The sequence below is a fragment of the Solea senegalensis genome, linkage group LG12, assembly GCF_019176455.1.
Source record: "Solea senegalensis isolate Sse05_10M linkage group LG12, IFAPA_SoseM_1, whole genome shotgun sequence".
NCBI classification, from domain to species: Eukaryota; Metazoa; Chordata; class Actinopteri; order Pleuronectiformes; family Soleidae; genus Solea; species Solea senegalensis.
The window spans coordinates 5,531,944-5,550,228 of NC_058032.1; the positions used below are offsets into that span (position 1 = coordinate 5,531,944).

The 18,285-nt window shown below is 38.9% G+C and overlaps 1 protein-coding gene across 1 annotated transcript; it reads right to left on the bottom strand.

Annotated features, from left to right (window-relative positions):
- Positions 1-47: 47 nt before the first annotated feature.
- On the bottom strand, positions 48-5,293 carry gla (galactosidase, alpha). The gene is made up of 7 exons (XM_044040893.1): positions 5,014-5,293; positions 3,461-3,635; positions 2,541-2,715; positions 1,983-2,074; positions 1,690-1,851; positions 1,202-1,399; positions 48-741 (listed from the first exon to the last, which is right to left on the bottom strand). The coding sequence occupies exons 1-7, from the start codon at positions 5,175-5,177 to the stop codon at positions 406-408; spliced, it is 1,302 nt and encodes a 433-aa protein (XP_043896828.1). The 5' UTR covers positions 5,178-5,293; the 3' UTR covers positions 48-405.
- Between the last annotated feature and the right edge of the window lie 12,992 nt (positions 5,294-18,285).

Here is an 18,285-nt window from a genome sequence, read left to right on the forward strand (position 1 = left end):
CAATTATTTTCATCATGACTGTAAGTATACAACACGCAAGGCTTGTCTTTAAAATTCAGGGTGCAGGATTTATTGCCAGTCAGTATCACAAACTCCAATATGACGTAAAACATATAGTGGCCCATTTAATTAACTAGATTGTTCTTTCTGTGCTGCTATGACAGAATAAAATATTTGACAAAGGATCCAACCTGATCATAACATGTATCCCACAAGACAATGGTGAATTGATACATTCCCGCATACTTGACCCTCATGATAAATTTAAATTGATAGCTCAATCTGCATGACTCAAACATTCATGTTACTTTTGGAAATAACAGCCAGTGAACAATGACATTTTGCCAATTATATACCATTTCAAAATAAATCCCACAAATTAAAACACTTTGAACCACCAGACATCTACAAAACAGTGTTGTGCTTGTCTTTGATGGAAATGTCCTGCCACACCCTTTTGTGCATCCTCTCAAAGCTGCTGCTGCTGATGGGAGTGAGGGTAAGTAGTGCAGTGCCTGAAGGGTTGATGGTTACTACAATGTTGCTATCCGGAGCCTGAATGCCCATATCCTTGTACTGAGGAAGGATCTGCTTGATGCTACACTTAGGGTAACAAATCTTCCAACCAGGAGCTGCTCTGATGGTGAACTGTCGAGGACCACCGATCTCCTGTCTGTTCATGACAGCGATGGCCAGTCGGTTCTGAGAAAGAGGCTTCTCCCACACTTCATAGCCATTCATCTGTTGACCAACTTTTATTAGATACATCGACTTGCCATTACCACTTGGATTCATTAGCCAGTACATTGGGATCAATGGTCTAATGTTGAAAGACAGTGTTCAGTTAGCATTTATTATTTCAATGTGCAAAACGTAAAACACAAAAGCTGTCAGTTATTGATGTAAACACTTTCCATAATTCTTGGGCTGAAACATTTAGTTTTTCAAATCAAAATCACAAAAACTAAGATAAATACTGGAAACAGTATGTTCTGTTTCTTAGTAGTTACAGTTTTGATGGTGGTAATTTTCCAATGCCAACTATATCACAGTGAATATTGAACCAAACCTGGATTAAATCACAAATCAAATTTAAATATTGCATTATCTGTCATTAAAAACTGCCATTTTATATTTTCCCCAATCCATTTAGCCTTGAAACCCATTGTGTGATGTGTCTTTTCGTCCAGCTCACACTCACCTTAGCAGTGCGGTATCCCTGCTTGCCCAGTGAATCCTGGCTGATGTCTATGATGCGTCTGTTCTGCAGCAGATCCTTGGAGCGTGGACAGATGTCCCTCAGGTCATTAGACATGAGCAGAGGCGCTGCCATTATGGCCCATAATGCCATCTGAGACTCCTGCTGGTCGTGACTCAGGCCAAAATTCCCAATGACCAGCTAGAGAGATGAGCCAGTATCATAAAAGTGCTAAGCAACAGGATGATTGAGCTTTTCTGGGAGTACACAGTACACAAAAGAGAATTTAATACACAGATATTAAGTTGTTGTCCCTCACAAGTAAATGTCAAAGTTAAATGCCAAATTACCTCAAGTTAAGAAACAAATAAGCTCTGTATTGATGTCAAAATGAAGCCACTGTCAAAAGTAAATCAGTTCTTGAAGACTACGATTAGTTTGAGGCCAAGAAGGACCGTGTCTTTTTATATGAGCTTCAGTCAGCACTCTACCATATCGGGGTCATTCCAGCCCCCAGGTCCAGCTGCAGGGACGATGATGTCTTGATGAGAAGCAGTCCAGTCCAAGATGGATTTGATTGAGCTCCATGAGTCGTACACGTCTTGGAAGTTGCGCCAGTGGTTACATGTCTCACGAATGGCCGTGTAGTTTGGCTGGAGGCACAGAGATGCTCTTTTATGTCATGTAACATATGACATATGATCTCATCATGCAGCCCAAGATCAGTCATGTTTTTATCTTCAATGTTATGTGAACCATAAGTCATGAATAGAATCTTTCTCACCTGTCGCAAAGGCCATTCGTACAAAGGCCACTCGCAGGAGTACAGGATACTTCTCCCAGTCGTGTTCAGTGCTTTTGACATGTTTACGTAGGCTTGACCAGAATAAATTACAAGAAGTTAGATTAAACAGCATGTAACACCATGTCAAATGAGTCCATTAAGGTTCTGAGTCAAAGAGGAACCACATAATGAACAAGGTAAGTTCTGTAGTAAAATGATTACTAATTATTATTACTTTTCTTCAGATATTAACAATATTATGAAGATGGCAACTGGTCTAAAAGTCATCCTGCACCATGACAGGAATCTCAAACATCAGTGCTAAACCTGAACATGGAGTCAGACAACATGTGGTCTTAGCCCACAGAGTCCTGTTTTTAAAATCATGGAAGAGACTGTGATAATGTCTCCGAGATTCATAGAACATGTGTCTTGAAAAACTGATCATAAGTGCATTTAAAAACATTGATGCCTTATAATCTGTATCATTTGGATATGATGGTAATGTTGATTAGGATCTAACCAACAGCTCATCTGGGGACCATAATTTAGGCTCACCTTCTCCCACCAAGGCCCGGTCCATGTTGCAGCCGTCAAATTTGAGCAGATCCACACCCCAGTCTGCAAAAGCCAGAGCATCTGTCTCATAGTAACCCAGGCTGCCGGGGTATCCTGCACATGTATATTTCCCAATATCTGCATAGATCCCCAGCTTCAGACCCTTAGAATGAATCTTAAAAGCAGAAATGTGACAGATTTCATTGACTTGGTTTGCTCCTGTCAGGTTACAGGTATTAACCAGCAGGTGGTGATGTTGCCTGCTGGTTGCTTCTATTACAGGACTCGGCTCTGCCAGAGTGGACCTAAATATATCCCTTCCAGTTGAATAGAACTTTTTAGTTGCTTATATAACAATATGCCCTGTCATAGTGATCTGTAATGTATGTTTTTGTCTGCAGCAAAAAGTGCGAAGGACAGCAAACTCTGACCCGACACAACTTCACAAAGTCTCAGTTTCTCTCACTCGGCCCCTAGTGCTGAATTTCTATTGGTATGGAATCTGAATCCCCAGTTTCATTATGTAAATAATTGCAGGAGGCCTTGGATGGATATGTAATGAATACATATTCTCACTGTGTAATTACATTTACTTCTCAGGCTTTTAAAACCACATCTTGCCAAAGTTCTCGTTTGTCAAAGACTTCCAAACCCTGTGGGATCACATCTCTGAGAATATGTGGCAAATATTACATGTCACTGAATATTCTTCATAACCGAATACGGGTAGCTATAATAAAGGAGTAACACATACTGTTCCTTAGTTCATACGTATGTTTGAAAAAACAGGTATTTCTCACTTTCCTTGCATCTCTCTGAACTCCCTCTCTGTCTTTCATGTCTACGGAGGATTCACGGCATTAATACAACATTCACTCTCAGAGACTTTGTGCCTCTTCTCTTTTACACCTGTCACTCACATAGTCAGCCAGTTTCTTGATGCCCCCAGGGAATCTTTTGGGGTCTGCCTGAAGGCGGCCCTGGGCATCGCGTTGATGTGAGGGCCAGCAGTCATCGATGCAGACGTATTCATAACCGGCCTCTTTCCAGCCCTCCTTCACCATCACATCTGCCATCTGCATGTAGAGACGCTCGCTGCCAGGACAACAAGAGGAGACAGGCTGAGCTCAAAGTATCAGACGACAGCGAGCAGTGTCAAGCTCAGCAGCAATATACAAATACAAACAGGGAGAACAACATATCCTGGTTGAATGTATTCATGAATGAATGCCAGTTTTGCTTGCTTGAGTTTGGATCATAGACTGTATATATACTTCAAAAACAACAAAAATGTGATTGATAGTCCGGTAATTGAAAATAGTGTTGTTTTTTGCTTGTCAAATTTGAGGATTGGCTGCTTTTTCTGGTCACAGTTGATACAAATAAAATGATGGGTAGCAGTATTTTCATCAGCTACAGTTTTAATCAGTCACTAAAGAAAATAAGACCTACAATTCCTGTGAGGTGAATCAGTCAGTGAGGCAAGTCGTACAAAATTAATGAACTTTTCAAACATTTAAGTCCAAACTCGTGTTGGTTCCAGCTTCTCAAATCAGACTATGTGATGCGTTCACTTGTATTACACTATAGTAGATTGAATACTTCCGAGTTTTGTCAAAAACTTTGACGATGTAGCCTTGGCTTTATGGCAAATACTGAATAAAATTGCGACAAAGATTCTGGATCTTTTATTAGACCAAAATAATGAATTGGGAAAAATAGTCAGCATTTCAATTCATAACTGAAAAGAGTTGTTTTTTACTTTGTTTTTACTTTTAATGCCTTGAACCAAGGAACACATTTATCACCTGACTCTAACAATCACATGTGATGTTCTCATACCGGTTCTCTGACTTGTTATTTGAAATATCTCATAGTTTCAAACAGAGCAGACATATTAATGAAATGATACATTTTAAATGTCATTTTACTTGAATTACTTACTATTACTTGAAAATGGTGTCTTTCTGAACTTAGGTGTACCCAATCACCTCTACAAGATGCCCTTGTTACTCTAGTACTAACATTTTCTAAAAGGGGGACAAGGTGCAAGATTTTGAACACTTTTCGTGATAAAGTGATATTGAGGTGGGTTTAATTAATTTTTTATGGACAAAAATAAGACAAATGCAGAAACATATTGTGGAGAAACTTCAAGGAAATTATAACCACCTTCATTCATCATTCAAATGTCTAATTATTAACCCTTTTGTACTCATATTGAATAAATTAACATCACAATATATGCTGTCGAATTATTGCCAAATCCACATGTTATACTACATATCCAGACTGGAACGATTTCCAGAATGGCCATTAAATGTAATGATGGCTTACCATAGGACACTGGAATACATGTGAATGATTTGAAACAATAAGTAAAGGCTTATTATGTGTGTATGAAATGCACGTTTACACTATTTACAGTAGGAAAGGCGAACACACGTGATGTATTTGACCTCACATCTCTTACCTGATGCAGTTATCAGGATCCCTGTCACAGTCGACATTACACATGAACCTCTCCCAGTGAAGCCAGCCCATGGTGGGCTTCAGCGCCAAACCATTGTCTAAAGCGTCAACAACGGCACAACTCATGAAAAGCAAAAGTCCTGTAAGAAACATGACGCTGCACATTTTTTACAGCCTGTCGGACTCGACGCTTCACATGTAAACAGTTAAAAGTAGAAGACTGAGACTGTGGTGGCGCTTGTTCCGTGTTTTTAAATCTATTTCCTCGTGTACAACGTGTTCGGCCCGCCCTCTGTGGATGATTGACGTGACTCTGAGCCAATGAACGTAAAATGCGCGTGGAACTGTCCAATGGCGTTGCACCTGGATTCCTTAGACACAAACAAAGGAAGCGGCATCAGGTGAAAAATACGACAGGGAAAGTCAGGTGACATCGCTCAGTGAAACCGAAATACTCCACCTAACTCTCCACATTTGTGACATGTGCATATAAAGTGGAGTATGTTACTTGTTAGTACACTTATTATTTATTACTCCTACAGCACCAACGATTATGGATTTCCAATTGACTACTGAATTATTCACCAACAAGTGAACAACTATGGATAGTTATATTATATTGTTATTTATATTTGTATTCACTTTGAATGTAATAGCCAAATGTGCCCAGTGTTCCCCCAGGAAGCTGACTAATCAAGTCAAACACCCCCCCACTGCCACTGACTGTGTGCATAACAATGCTGTTTTAAACTGTTTATTAGCTTCAAATTGAAGGCAGTCATTTGTTTGGTGCAGCAGACACTAAATTAATTATAGTTTTCTTAATTTAGCTGTAAATGGACACCCTGCCACAGAATCAAATAAATCCTGGATGATTTTTCCTCATGAAACTGTCAGAGATCTTCTCTCACACAGAGAGACTGATGAGTTTTGTATTTATTTAACACTTTGCTCTTCTGTTGGAGGCCGGCGTGTTTATTTGCTGATCAGATCAGCTTTTTAAAAAAGTTTGTACAGAGGAGTCACTTAAGCACTGTGAGTTCAATAACCAAAACCTTTTAATAGAAAGAATTTGAGCAATGAAAACTAAATTTTCCATACGTTCTGGATAAAGTTGTGTTCAGGATATCTATGATTACCAGCATACTGTAAATCAAACATTTTTTACTGTACAGTTTTATTATAAATTAAATAAAAGTCCCACATTCACATATATGACTGTTAACATACCAGAAATCAGACATATTACTGTTCAGTTTTAGAGAAATTTCAAGTTAAAAGTCCCACATTAGCAGTGTTCTAATGTAACAAAGTACAAACACTTTGTCAAGTACAAATTTCACGTATCTATACTTTATTTATATTTCCAGCAACTTTTACTCCACTACATTTCCTCTAATTATCTTTGTTACTACTGAATTAAATCAGAAGAAGAGTTTTGCCATTCACACATCTTTCATACCCATTCATGCGCTTTAACAGGGGTTAAGTGTCTTGTTCAAAAACCCACAACCTTCCAGTTGCAAGTCAACTTGACCTACCACTGAGCTACCATGGCTCAATCCTAACTTTTTTAATACTTTTGCATCTAAAACTTAAGTACATTTTATGTCATCCTTTGATACTTAAGTAGAGTGATTGTCATATACTTAAATATTTTTACTATTTACTATAAGTACGATTATAAACAACATCTTCAAACCTCTAAGTACTTTTCAGGTAAGACACTTTGACATTTACTCAAGTGTATCCCTTTAAGGTACTTTATACAAACTGCATATTAGAACCTTTCAATAAAATAACTTGTCAGATTTGAGATGCAATAAAACAATTTTCCATAAGTTCTGAAAAAGACTGATAAAGTTGTGTTCAGGACTGTTGGCATACTGGGAATCAGACATTTATACTGTACAGTTTGAGAGAATTTGTACATTCCTTTGTCATACATTGGTAGTGGAGACATAGCCCCTTTCTCCATGGACGTGCTTGTCCCTATCACATTCATGTCCAAAAGGCTAGAGTGTATGTAAAAAAGGAAGCATTTATAAACACAAAACCTGACCTTTCAGCAAAATGTCAAGGGTGCCTATTTCAACCCTTAATGTTATCAGAGGCTTCACCCAGGGACAGGGGATGCAAACCATTTGTCACATGTTACGGTTCATATCGGTACCAGTAAACAATGGCGTTGAGGCTCTAAATGTCAGATTCCAATTTGATTCATCCCTCCTGTGCTGATGGATGGACCAATACAGATGCATTTTTTTTTCTTTGTAAAAAAAGGGATCTTCCTCACGATTGTGATGGAGTCTCTTGTTGTCGTTTGTCACAGCGCTGCATAAAAGAGCAGCGCGTCTCTGTATGTGTGGTTGCCTAATTGAGATTTTTTGACAGATGGCGAGCCCATGTCTCCTTTATTCGTGTGACTCCCCACCAAGAGCTGTGACACCAATCCATCACGTTCCTTTCTTTGCCACTGTCACATAATTGAAGGGACTGTCATGGCTGACTTATGTTGGAAACTTTGTTATGAATTGTGCGGGGATAAAATGAAAAGGGAAAAGCTGGTGCGATGGTGAGCCTTCTTGTCAGGGGTCTACTTTATTGTATTGATCTATAGGGACAGGCAGCGGTATGAGCAAATTCCATCAAAGAGTTGTGCCTTGATAAACGCAGCGGCGCGGCAACACAATATGGCTCATATATCCACGGTGGAAACATTATTTATTGTTGTGTAATTAGCTGCTTAAGTTGTTTATGTGAACATCGCAAGGGAAGGAGTCAACATAAGTGGATGCTGCTGCTTTAATTAGACCCTTGTTGGTGTAAGTGTGTCTGAAATGGCTGTTGCCAATAACGAGAGGAGGCAAGCTTATGTACTATATTTACTGCAGTGCTGATATTTTCCCAAGACTTCTTTTTTTCCCCCCCAAATCAACATTTTATAAAACATTTGCAGGTGTTTCTATTTTGTGTTGTGAATGAGTTAATTAATTTAAATGTGATATTTCCATGTTCTACTTTATGCAGGGTGTCATGATTCTCAGTTTAGCATACAAGTTTTTTTTTGTTCTTACTATATGTAATTACCAGAGGTGGAAAGTGTACCGAAATATTCTACTCAAGTAAAAGTGCCACTATTAAGTACAAGTAAAAGTACTCAAGTTAAAGTAAAAAAGTAGCTTGTTTAAAATTTACTGAGCAATATTTTTGTAACAATGTCCAAATTTCACATTAATTGTTTTTGATTAAAGGCAAACCTTTACAAATTAAAGTACTGACAAAGGTCTACGTACAGTCACAAGGTCACAAATGTTTTAACTTTCTCACTCAGGGATCTTAAATTAATTCCAATTCCTCTTCGTTCACTGCCAAAGTCTCTGGTGTTTATTTTCAAATCAGGCCATCATTTGTTTTACTCTGTAACAGATTTAAAACATAATGAAGTACAGCACTTCCAAAAAAAAGCAAAACACACTTAGGTAAAATTACAAAATGTACAATTACACACAAAAAAAACCCCTACTCAATTACAGTAATGCGAGTAAATGTAATGCATTGCTTTCCACCACTGGTAATTAGATATTAAAAAATGCATTTTGATTACAGGCCTATTTTACAGCAGCCATATTGACAGGTGTATATAATCAAAGGAGCAAGGGCTGAGTTCCATTTAGCTTCCTCAGCTCACTGTCCTGACAATTTTGATCTGAACAGAGCCATCATCATTATTATCAGCAACACCTGCTGTCAAAATGGCTGAAGTAAAAAACAGTCAGATACTCGCATGCAAATCCAGTGTGAATAACAGCACGTATAATTCCACATACCTTCACATATATATAGTTTGACAAACCAGAAATACTTCACTGTCTTCTTTATTAAATGTATTCGATTGACAGGAGTTTCATTTAAATAGGTCAGCATCGCATGTATTAGTCCATACTTTTCTAGCCCAAATCAGTAGACTATTGAGGTGACAGCAAATAGACACGGTAAAATCATTTTTTTTGTTTTATGCTCTGACTGGAGCCACAAACCACTCAGAAACAACATTATTCTTCACATTCACTTTATTCTCCTGAATTATGGGTTTTAAAAGAAATTAGCTTATGGATGCCGTGGTTCTAGAGGAGAAGAAATCCATTAGAATTGGTGTTTTAACAATGAATAACGTATTCAGTACAGAGTCCTGTTAAACTTGGAAATAAGAACATTCTTACACATATAACAATTACACAAAAGACACAGGTTTTTTATTCTCGTCTTAATATCAATCTCATCAAATCCAAATGAAGAGAAATACGTTGCTACTTACAATGCAGGACGTTCAAAAGACGCATGGCAAACACCTGAATGTGGTTTGAATGTTTGGAGACAAAGGAGGAAGTGGAGGTGCAGGCCTCTATTCATAGAGTGGGAGGTCCTATCACATCCACTTACTGGACACCTGGATGTTGAGGATAAACCTGCACTTTGTAACAATTAGTATACATTTTAACATGATAATGTTGATATTGGTAAGTTTATTTTAATATGAGATATTTCTAATTACATAAGGAGCTGTGAGAATGAACCTAGTAATACTTGTTGGTCAATTTGACGCTGAATTGGTGATTTTAATCTCACAACACAATGGCAATCAACACGTAATAAGAAAGCCATAAATGTGATCATATGTTAAATGTGAGATTGAGTCTGTCGTATGCGTGCAGCTGGGAGGGATTGTTGTGCAAACATCGATTTGTGAGGCTGATTACATCGATCAACAACACTTTACATCGTGAATTAGCTGCCTGCTGGGTAGCTGGAGAGATTAGGACATCAGACATATACAGTAAATAGCTACTAAATTGTCTTTGTATGAAGAATGAATTGAGATTACGTTTTGAAAAATTGACGAGCGGGGGAATTAACTTGCTTTCAAATGTAAATTGTACGCGTGCTGTGGGGAGCTGGCGCTGCCTCGCACGTGTTTTCAGCAACCTGCGATTTTAACATTGTAACATTTCAGACAGAAATTGTGAACCCAGTCTTCTTGTGTTTAAAAGCTCATACATCAATTTCTGTCCAGGAAAATTTGTGCCTAATTATGATTTTACTCTCTGGTCAATGTGAAAATGGTGTTCAATAATAGCCTCCGTTCTGGTTACATCTGAAATACTATTACTGATGATCTCAGAGAGAGTTACAGAGCCTCAGCAGAGGGCACTTCACTGCGCTTTGTAGCAAATCGATTTTAAAAGCATAATCGACACATGATTCAATTCGTAGTCCTTAAAAACTCAGTGGGCACACAAAGGCCGACCTTCGCTCTGGCGGCTGTTACGAAAGCGGCGTGGACCTGTCAGGGCCAATCGTGCCTCTGAAAATGCACAGTTCTCCACAGTGATTAGTTAGAACGATGTATTGTGCGCGATATAGCTGGTGAACAAAGTGCATTGTAAAATCAATGGTGAGCAAAGAGAGGCAGTACATTTGTGATGAAATCAATGATTTGTTTGGCTCAGTATGCAGGACGCTTGCTCAAGGATATTTTTGAGGCTGTCTACTTGGCATCTGTTTCAGTCTCGTTCTGGGGCATTTTGTCATGTCTGCGTCGATTAAAGTCAAAGCAGATGGGCTGAGGACACTTCGGATACGATTGTGCTACAAGTCACAAACAAAATGGCTCCTTCGACGCTGCACGATATGTAACTTTCTACCACTAGGGGTCTCTCACGCTCACAAGCAAAGAGTTTTTTCTGGGACTAATTGCTCGGCTTAATATCCCTTGACTTGCAATCCACATGTATGAAAACAAAATCCTTCATTTATGAATCGTGTATAGTTAAAAAAGAGCCAAAGACTTTATGGTGTGTCATAAAATAAATAAAGTCAAATTTGGCCTCTTTTACTATAATACCATTGACCATATGAATGGTATTGTGAACTAGATTACATTAGATGACAAATGAAAATTGCTTCTTTGATAATGTCTACAACCAAACAGAATATAATAGGATATAGTATTATATAGTATAGTTGGGTTTTTTTTAATGCAAAAAGAAAATGTTTCATATTATACTTTTTTCTAAGATGAACTTGCTGTTTCTAGTAAAAACTCAGACTTATGTGAACCAGGTGGTTTCTGAGTCATTTAGCCCAATATTGATTATCCTATATATCCTATTGATTTTGGTGGCTCCCTGACATTCCTAATAAAACTTGACTTTCATCTTAATGTTGGTGAAATGTCTTGAATGCTATGAAAGTTATCCTGAAAACAGGATAAATAATAATAATAATAATAATAATAATAATAACTGTGGCGGTGCCTTAACTCATCCACCACCATTTGTTGGTCAACACCAACCAATGCTCGTAAACATTTGATAGATTTTAAATGGTTGTCAAACATAAACATGCAACCAGATTCAACTAAGGTGGGTTACATTATACATATACAGTGCTTAACAAATGCATTAGTCCACCACCCTAAATTAACAGCATTGCTAATGATCAAAATCATCTTTTATGTTTCTGTAAACTCAAATTATAGTTATTTACTTTCATTACTAAACAGAAAAGTGCTTGAATGTTATGTTTGGTTAATTTCTGATTGCTCAGAGAAGAAGCCCAGTGAGCCGCCTCATATTTGGGTTTGTTATTTGCTAAATGAATAACATTTTTTAGTTTTAAACAGGTTTATAAAATATTCTAATACACTTTTTTTTTTTTTGCACTGCACAGGTAATATTCTGTCGTGTAAACACACAGTCAAATCTCTTTAGTGTTTACAGAAGTGCTGAACAGCACAGAGCGAGTTCCCAGTCCTCCATCACTGCCACTCCTTGTGTTTTATTTCACCAATTTTGCTGCACAAGCTCTGACCTTTGTTTGGGTGTTTTCTCGCTCATAGAGTCAATAACATCTGCAGGGTATTTATAACTGTGTCCTTTTATAAAAAGGTGTACAATGGCAGTGCGGACATTACATACATAAAGTGGGAGTGAAGTCAACCTTTTTTTTTACAAGTTCAAACTATAGCTTTTCGCACAAAAAGTCAAATCACGCAAACTTTGCGCCGACAGACGAGTTTATCCGAAACGAAACACCTCGAAGTTTCAACGTGCTCAGTTTCTGCACCTGCCTCTTTTCGGGCTGTAGGCCTATACTTTTCATTCAGTTTCATCTTTCATTCGTTGGGGTTGAAGAATTCGGCCTGCGTTTCCTCCGAGACGCTGCCTCCGTATTACCTGAAGAAATTATTCTGTGTGGAAGTTCAATATGTCTCAGGTTACCACAAACCTGTAAATTGATTTCTCTGGATGAGTTTGCAGCCCGGAGCAGATTTTTTATTCTCTTTACAGTGAGCGGGAAAAAATAACAAAACAAATAATGTCACACACACACGCACACCATTCTAAGGTCTTCATCTTCACATGAAACGCAATGTTATGTTGCTCTGTTTGGTGATGGGAACTGCCTTAGGGGAAGCAGGTTATCAGGTCTTATTATTCTGCCATGGTCACGCAGTACAGTCAAAGAAAAAGGTAGAATTTCTTGCTGGGGGTAAAACCAGTAACATTAAGAAGAGAAATACAGATGTAAGCAGGAATATGTAGGTTCCTTTATACAAAATGGATCTGCATGATGCGTGATTCAGTGTTTTATGATCATAGTCACCATGGTAACCAAAGCAAGATCAGGATCACTCAATCAGGAGATCCCCCGCTTGGAGCTCCATGTCCACATTCCCAAGCTCTAAACACCTCCCCAATTGTTTACAGTCCTGTGAACCTCTGTAACTTCCGTAAAAGCGGAGGCTTCAGCTCATTACCCCAGCTGTTACACTCGAGCGGTAAGCTGCTGAGCACTTGAATCAAATGGCAAAGGCATAATTGGATTCAAATGAGATTTTAACCTATTAGAATATTTTTTCTCTGTGTGTTTGAAGATGCTGAAATTTTAATGCCTAAGTTCTCCTCATATTAAATGCTAATGAGGCATTGGTAGACCACAGAAGAGCCCATTCACAGCTCTTTAATTATCTGACACAGAGATTAAAGGTTGTGACTGCTATTACTCTTATTTTTAATGATGTGTGCATTTTTAAAAAAAAATTATTTGGAGGAAGTCTGCGCCCAACCAGTTTAAAAGATGAGAGAGAAATTTGGCACAGGGCTACATTATTTATTGAATTATTCAGAGCAGACAACACAAAACAGACATGCTGAGACAATTTGGCAGCTTGAATAAACCCAGACTGCTTTCCTTTACAAGAGCAGAGCTGCGATATTAAAACATCAATTTTAGAAGCCCTCTCGTCTCTCTCTGGTGAAACAGAAAACATATTAAAAAGGTATTATCCCGATGAAATGTCTTCAAATGGTTTGTGAGGCATTCCTTTCACAAATATGTTTTGTTTTAATGACAGGACGCCGTTCTCAATCATCAATGTGTACACAAGTTAAATATGGATATAAGTGATACAAAGCAACATTAACGTGGGCTGTTTCTGTCAACATTCACTCTCCATTTTATCCTGTTCACGTCTCCTGTGTCCTGATGGAAACGTCTAGTTCCTGCAAAGTTTTCCATGACCTTCACCAGCTCAGTACGTGTGTCTATAAAGTTACTTCTCTCTGAAATAAGGACAAAACCAAGGTGGGACGAGGGTGGCGAGAGTTAAACAAACCAGTAAAGTTCACAATCATTTTATCTAATGTTATCAAAGGTATTTTCATCTTAGATGTCTTGTTAAGTTGTATAATAACAAAACTTCCAGCAGCATAATTCCAAAAAAAACCCAAAACCCTCTAAAAACTGTCAAAGTGCAGACAAGTAAGGACCCAAAGGCAGAGCTCAAAACAAAAAAAGTTTTTAATGAACAAAAACAACTTAATTAAAAGGCAGAACAGGAGGAGAAAAGGAGCACATAGCACAAAATAAAACCCCAAACTGACCTGAGGGCTGCAACAACTATAAATCATGTTTAGCAGAGCCAAGCTTTCTTTGAGTGAACTGGCTCAACAAAACCTAAAGCCTCAAGTATCAAGATGGTGTTTATATCAACTTGCTTTGTCAACTCAGGTTTTCTCCTTGGTGCGTTCACATAAAAAAAAAAAAGAAGGTGCATTTGACTCATCATTTTACTCGATTTCCACGCAAAATGTGTGCCACCTGCTTCAGGGTATTAATCGTGTATAGATGTAGAACCATCAAAGTGTCTCTTTATTTCAGAGCAGGGGAAAAAAATACTAATATACAAAAAAACTTTAGTTGAGAACAAGCAGCAGAAGTTGACGGTAATGAGACAGAGGCGAATGATGTGCTGCCAAGATTCAAGTAAATGCTGCCGTGTTAAATTAAAGACGGCACATGTATATATCGTTGGCACCTCTCGAGATACAGATGGATCCATTCATGTTAAAAACAATCAGGTTAAGTTAGCACACAGTCAGGGAGACATTTTATTATTTCAATTTGATATATTTGATGTAAGGTTTCAGAGACTGTCAGTCATGTAAGTCTCTGTCACAGCATCTGCGTCTCCCCTGAGGGCGAGAGGGGAGAAGTTGGTCTGATCAGTGTTGATTAAAACATAGTTTTATGTGATGCGGCACCAAAATCCACTGGATTTGACTATGATACCATGTCCAAAGAGGTTGCTTTGGGAAAGTGTGGAACTTTTTTATTCTTTTCTTTTTATTCTCAACATAACATGGTCTGGACCTGGTGAGACAGCCAGATGGAGAGACACAGAAAACCCTTAGCCACTAATTTCGCTTGGTCGTGCAGCACTGAACACCAAATAAAACCAAAACTGGGAGCACAGATTCATGAGCTATAGCAGGGATGATAGGATACAGGTAAAACACATCAGGGCAGGGCAGCCAATCACTGCAGAGAGCAAAGACAGAGGAAAGCAACCTCAGACGTGAAACAGAAAACAGTCCATAAAAAGGACAAGAGAAAGTTCACTTGTCAAAACAGAAACATCACGCCCATGACAAAAACCCTTAATGGTCACAATGTCCAGGGGCAGACCATGACATTTTCCCATGTAGATTGATTGTGTGGAAAAGCTTCCAGCTCAGTGTAAAGCTTGACAAATGGCCTTAAACTGTACATTTAATATCTTTTTTTTGTAATAAGCAATGGCAGGGGATAGGAAAATGCAAGTTTATGCAGGATTTTTCTTTCTGTTAAGGCGACACGCAGGATGAGGTGTGCCTAGTCGGGGGTAACTGGATGGGGGCAGACCATTACTCAGCAAGAAGTGGACAGTAAATGAAAGCTTGCAGTAGCACCTGCTGAGCCTTCCCCACTGGGTCTCATCTTTCACATTGCGACATGCTGAATGCCCGCGCAGGGAAACCACTCCGCCCTGAGTGTTGTGATACAAAGTTCAACGTCGGGTAACAATGAAATATGTGATGGCTATTTTTGAAACTCCTGCAGAGACTGCCCATCGTGATGACAACAGCGGTTTTAGAGCAGGAAGACAAAAAACAAAAAACAAAAGCATGAGTGAATAGCTGCACTTAAGTGTGTTGATCTCGCTGTGCGACTCCCCGCGCACCAGCACAAGCGTCTGCATCATGTGAGCTCACACAAAGACAAACACATCAGTATGTCTCACGGAATTATTCACTCTTGGCCTCTCATCAGGCCCCTTTTTGTTTCCAAGGCAACAAGACTTAGTGGAAGTGTTGGGTTTGCTGTTTTCTAGACAGTCAGCATTTTTAAGATGCTTTTACTTGATAGGGAAAAAATAAGAAGAAAAGAAGCAGAAATAGACTCCGTTTTTTTGACCCTCTATACTGACAAACATTGCACATTGGCCTTTCATAAGCGTGGATTGTTTTTATTGCCCTTTTAATGAATGCTTTTCTATAGATGAAGTTCACACAGCGCCGTTTTGAACGTTATGCGTCGTCACGCTTGCTTGAAAGCCAGTCAAAGAGCCTTCTCAAGAAGCTCTGCTGGCTCCTTGGCAGATGGAACTTTGCGTATGCATGCTCAGACAATACTAATGAGCCTTTAAGACTCAATGGGATTTTTTTTTGATGAAAATAAGGTGAACCCTGACTTAATCACTCCCTGATGTGAGACACGTCAGCACCGAAGAATCACTGCGATTAAAAAAAGTAATCCAGAGTAACCGCCGAGAGGTTGTAAATTCATTAACAAGCTGTAAACGCGGACACTTGCACTAAATCCACGGCAGATTCCCACTAACTTTATGAAGATAGGATAGGATCAAGTTATCCTCAGCTGTAGTGCTTCCTTTCAAAGGTTGAGCTCCTTGCCGAGCCAAAGCAAGGATTATCATAAGGGCTACAATCAGATTACCAGCCACATTGTTCAAATCTGATTGAATTCCGATGCATTACAGGTCAGATTTTTTTGTGGCTCACGTTTATAATCTCAAGTATCTTGAATCCTAAAAGTGAAATAAATGTGGCTGGCGATTGGTTTGGTTTTCGCATACATCATGAACAGTAAGAGTCCACTCTGCAATGAAGCTGGAAATAGGTAGACTTGTAGTCAAGAATGTCTAAACTGAGACCATGGCAATACCAAGACCAGAGGGTATCGAGACCAAGACAGACCAAGTCAAGACCAAGTCGAGACAAGACCGAGACCAATACAACAGCAGGGTTTGTGATGCCGCAGCAGTGCTATCTCTAAATACACTATTCAAATATTGAGATTGTTGACATTTTCCTGGTAATTGTTGGAGATTAACCCACATTTTTAGGATTATATTTAAATATTTTTAACTGATCTACAGTTCGGCATTGTTCGGCTAGATTTTTGAGTCTGAAATCTCTTCCTGTGACTTGTAGTCAAGACCGCCTAAACTGAGACCAAGGCAATACCAAGACCAGAGGGTATAGAGACCAAGACCAGTCTCGAGACATACAACTCGAGAAATAGGTCATAAATGGAAGCTATCGCAGCAAATTTGTGGATGATTTTTGTCGACATACTCCTCCATTGTTTGGGTTTGTCATGCATTGGCAGTGAAGTGCTGTGAACGCTCATTGCATGCATAGAGGCAAAAAAGCCACGTGGACTCTGATATGAATGTTCTTCTTACATCTAGGACCACTTCTGATTTTGAAATAGGAATCCGTGATTGGATTTCTGTGTCCACACAGAAATTTTGCCATAATTATTCAGATTTCCAGCATGTTTATCTAACACTTTTGCAGTGTATCTTTCCCCCCGGAGGCTCCTTTTATCATTAAGTTCCTCAGGCATGTAGAGCAACTGCCAACATGATGCATTCAGTTGCTGTGGGAGACAAGGAAGGCGGTGGAGGTTCATGGCAGAGAAGTCATAATCTTCAGTTCTTTTTACAGCAGCAGGAGCTCGTCAAACTCAGCAGGAAGGGGTCAGAGCGGCAGAAGGGGATAAGATATGAGGGCAGATGGACTAAGAATGGGGGAAAGCTATAATCACATTTCTGCAGGAGATCAAGATAGCACTGAAAATGCTCGCACTCTCACTGTTGCCGTCACCTCAACGTGTATCAGGGCCTTTATATAATCAGTGGTATCCTGGTATTTATTTGCTTTACTGTCCACTTTATTAGGTTCAAAGGACACCTCACATAATGGTTGTGAGTAAAAATCCCAGCAGTTTCTGAAATACTCAAATAATCATATTTGCACAAACAAGTGGTTGAATAGGTATACCTAATAAAGTGGCTGTGTATGAGGAAGACCTACAGAAACCACAATTAATGTACATTTTTTTCATGTAAATTTACTATACTCAGATTCATTAAATGTCATTTTGGGGGGAAGACAGATAATTAACAAAACAGGTTACAATTCGGCCCTTATCATAGCATTCTTCTGGTGTTTGCTGTATACTGTAGGTGACTGGACCTGCCTGACTTGATCATAGTATCCACTGGAATTATGTAACAGCAGTATCCCAATTTGCCGACTGACAGGGTCACACGGGCTCAGCTTTGCTGTAGACCTTCCACAGAAAACAAGCAGGAAGTACGTAGATGGAAAGGCTAATCTTGAGTCATCACAAGTATTCGTTATCACCCTGTCTTTGGCATTCTCTGGGAAACGTGATATTTAACAAAAGGGACCCGATTTTAATTAGCACAAACCAAGAAAAAAAAAGACCTTTTAAAAACTGTCACATTGTGAATCACCTGCAAAGAGGAAATTATCTGTTTCATGGCTTTTATGCTCTTAGTATGTGTTCCGATGACAAGATTACCGCTCTTCATTATCTACCTCTGTGTGGACATAAT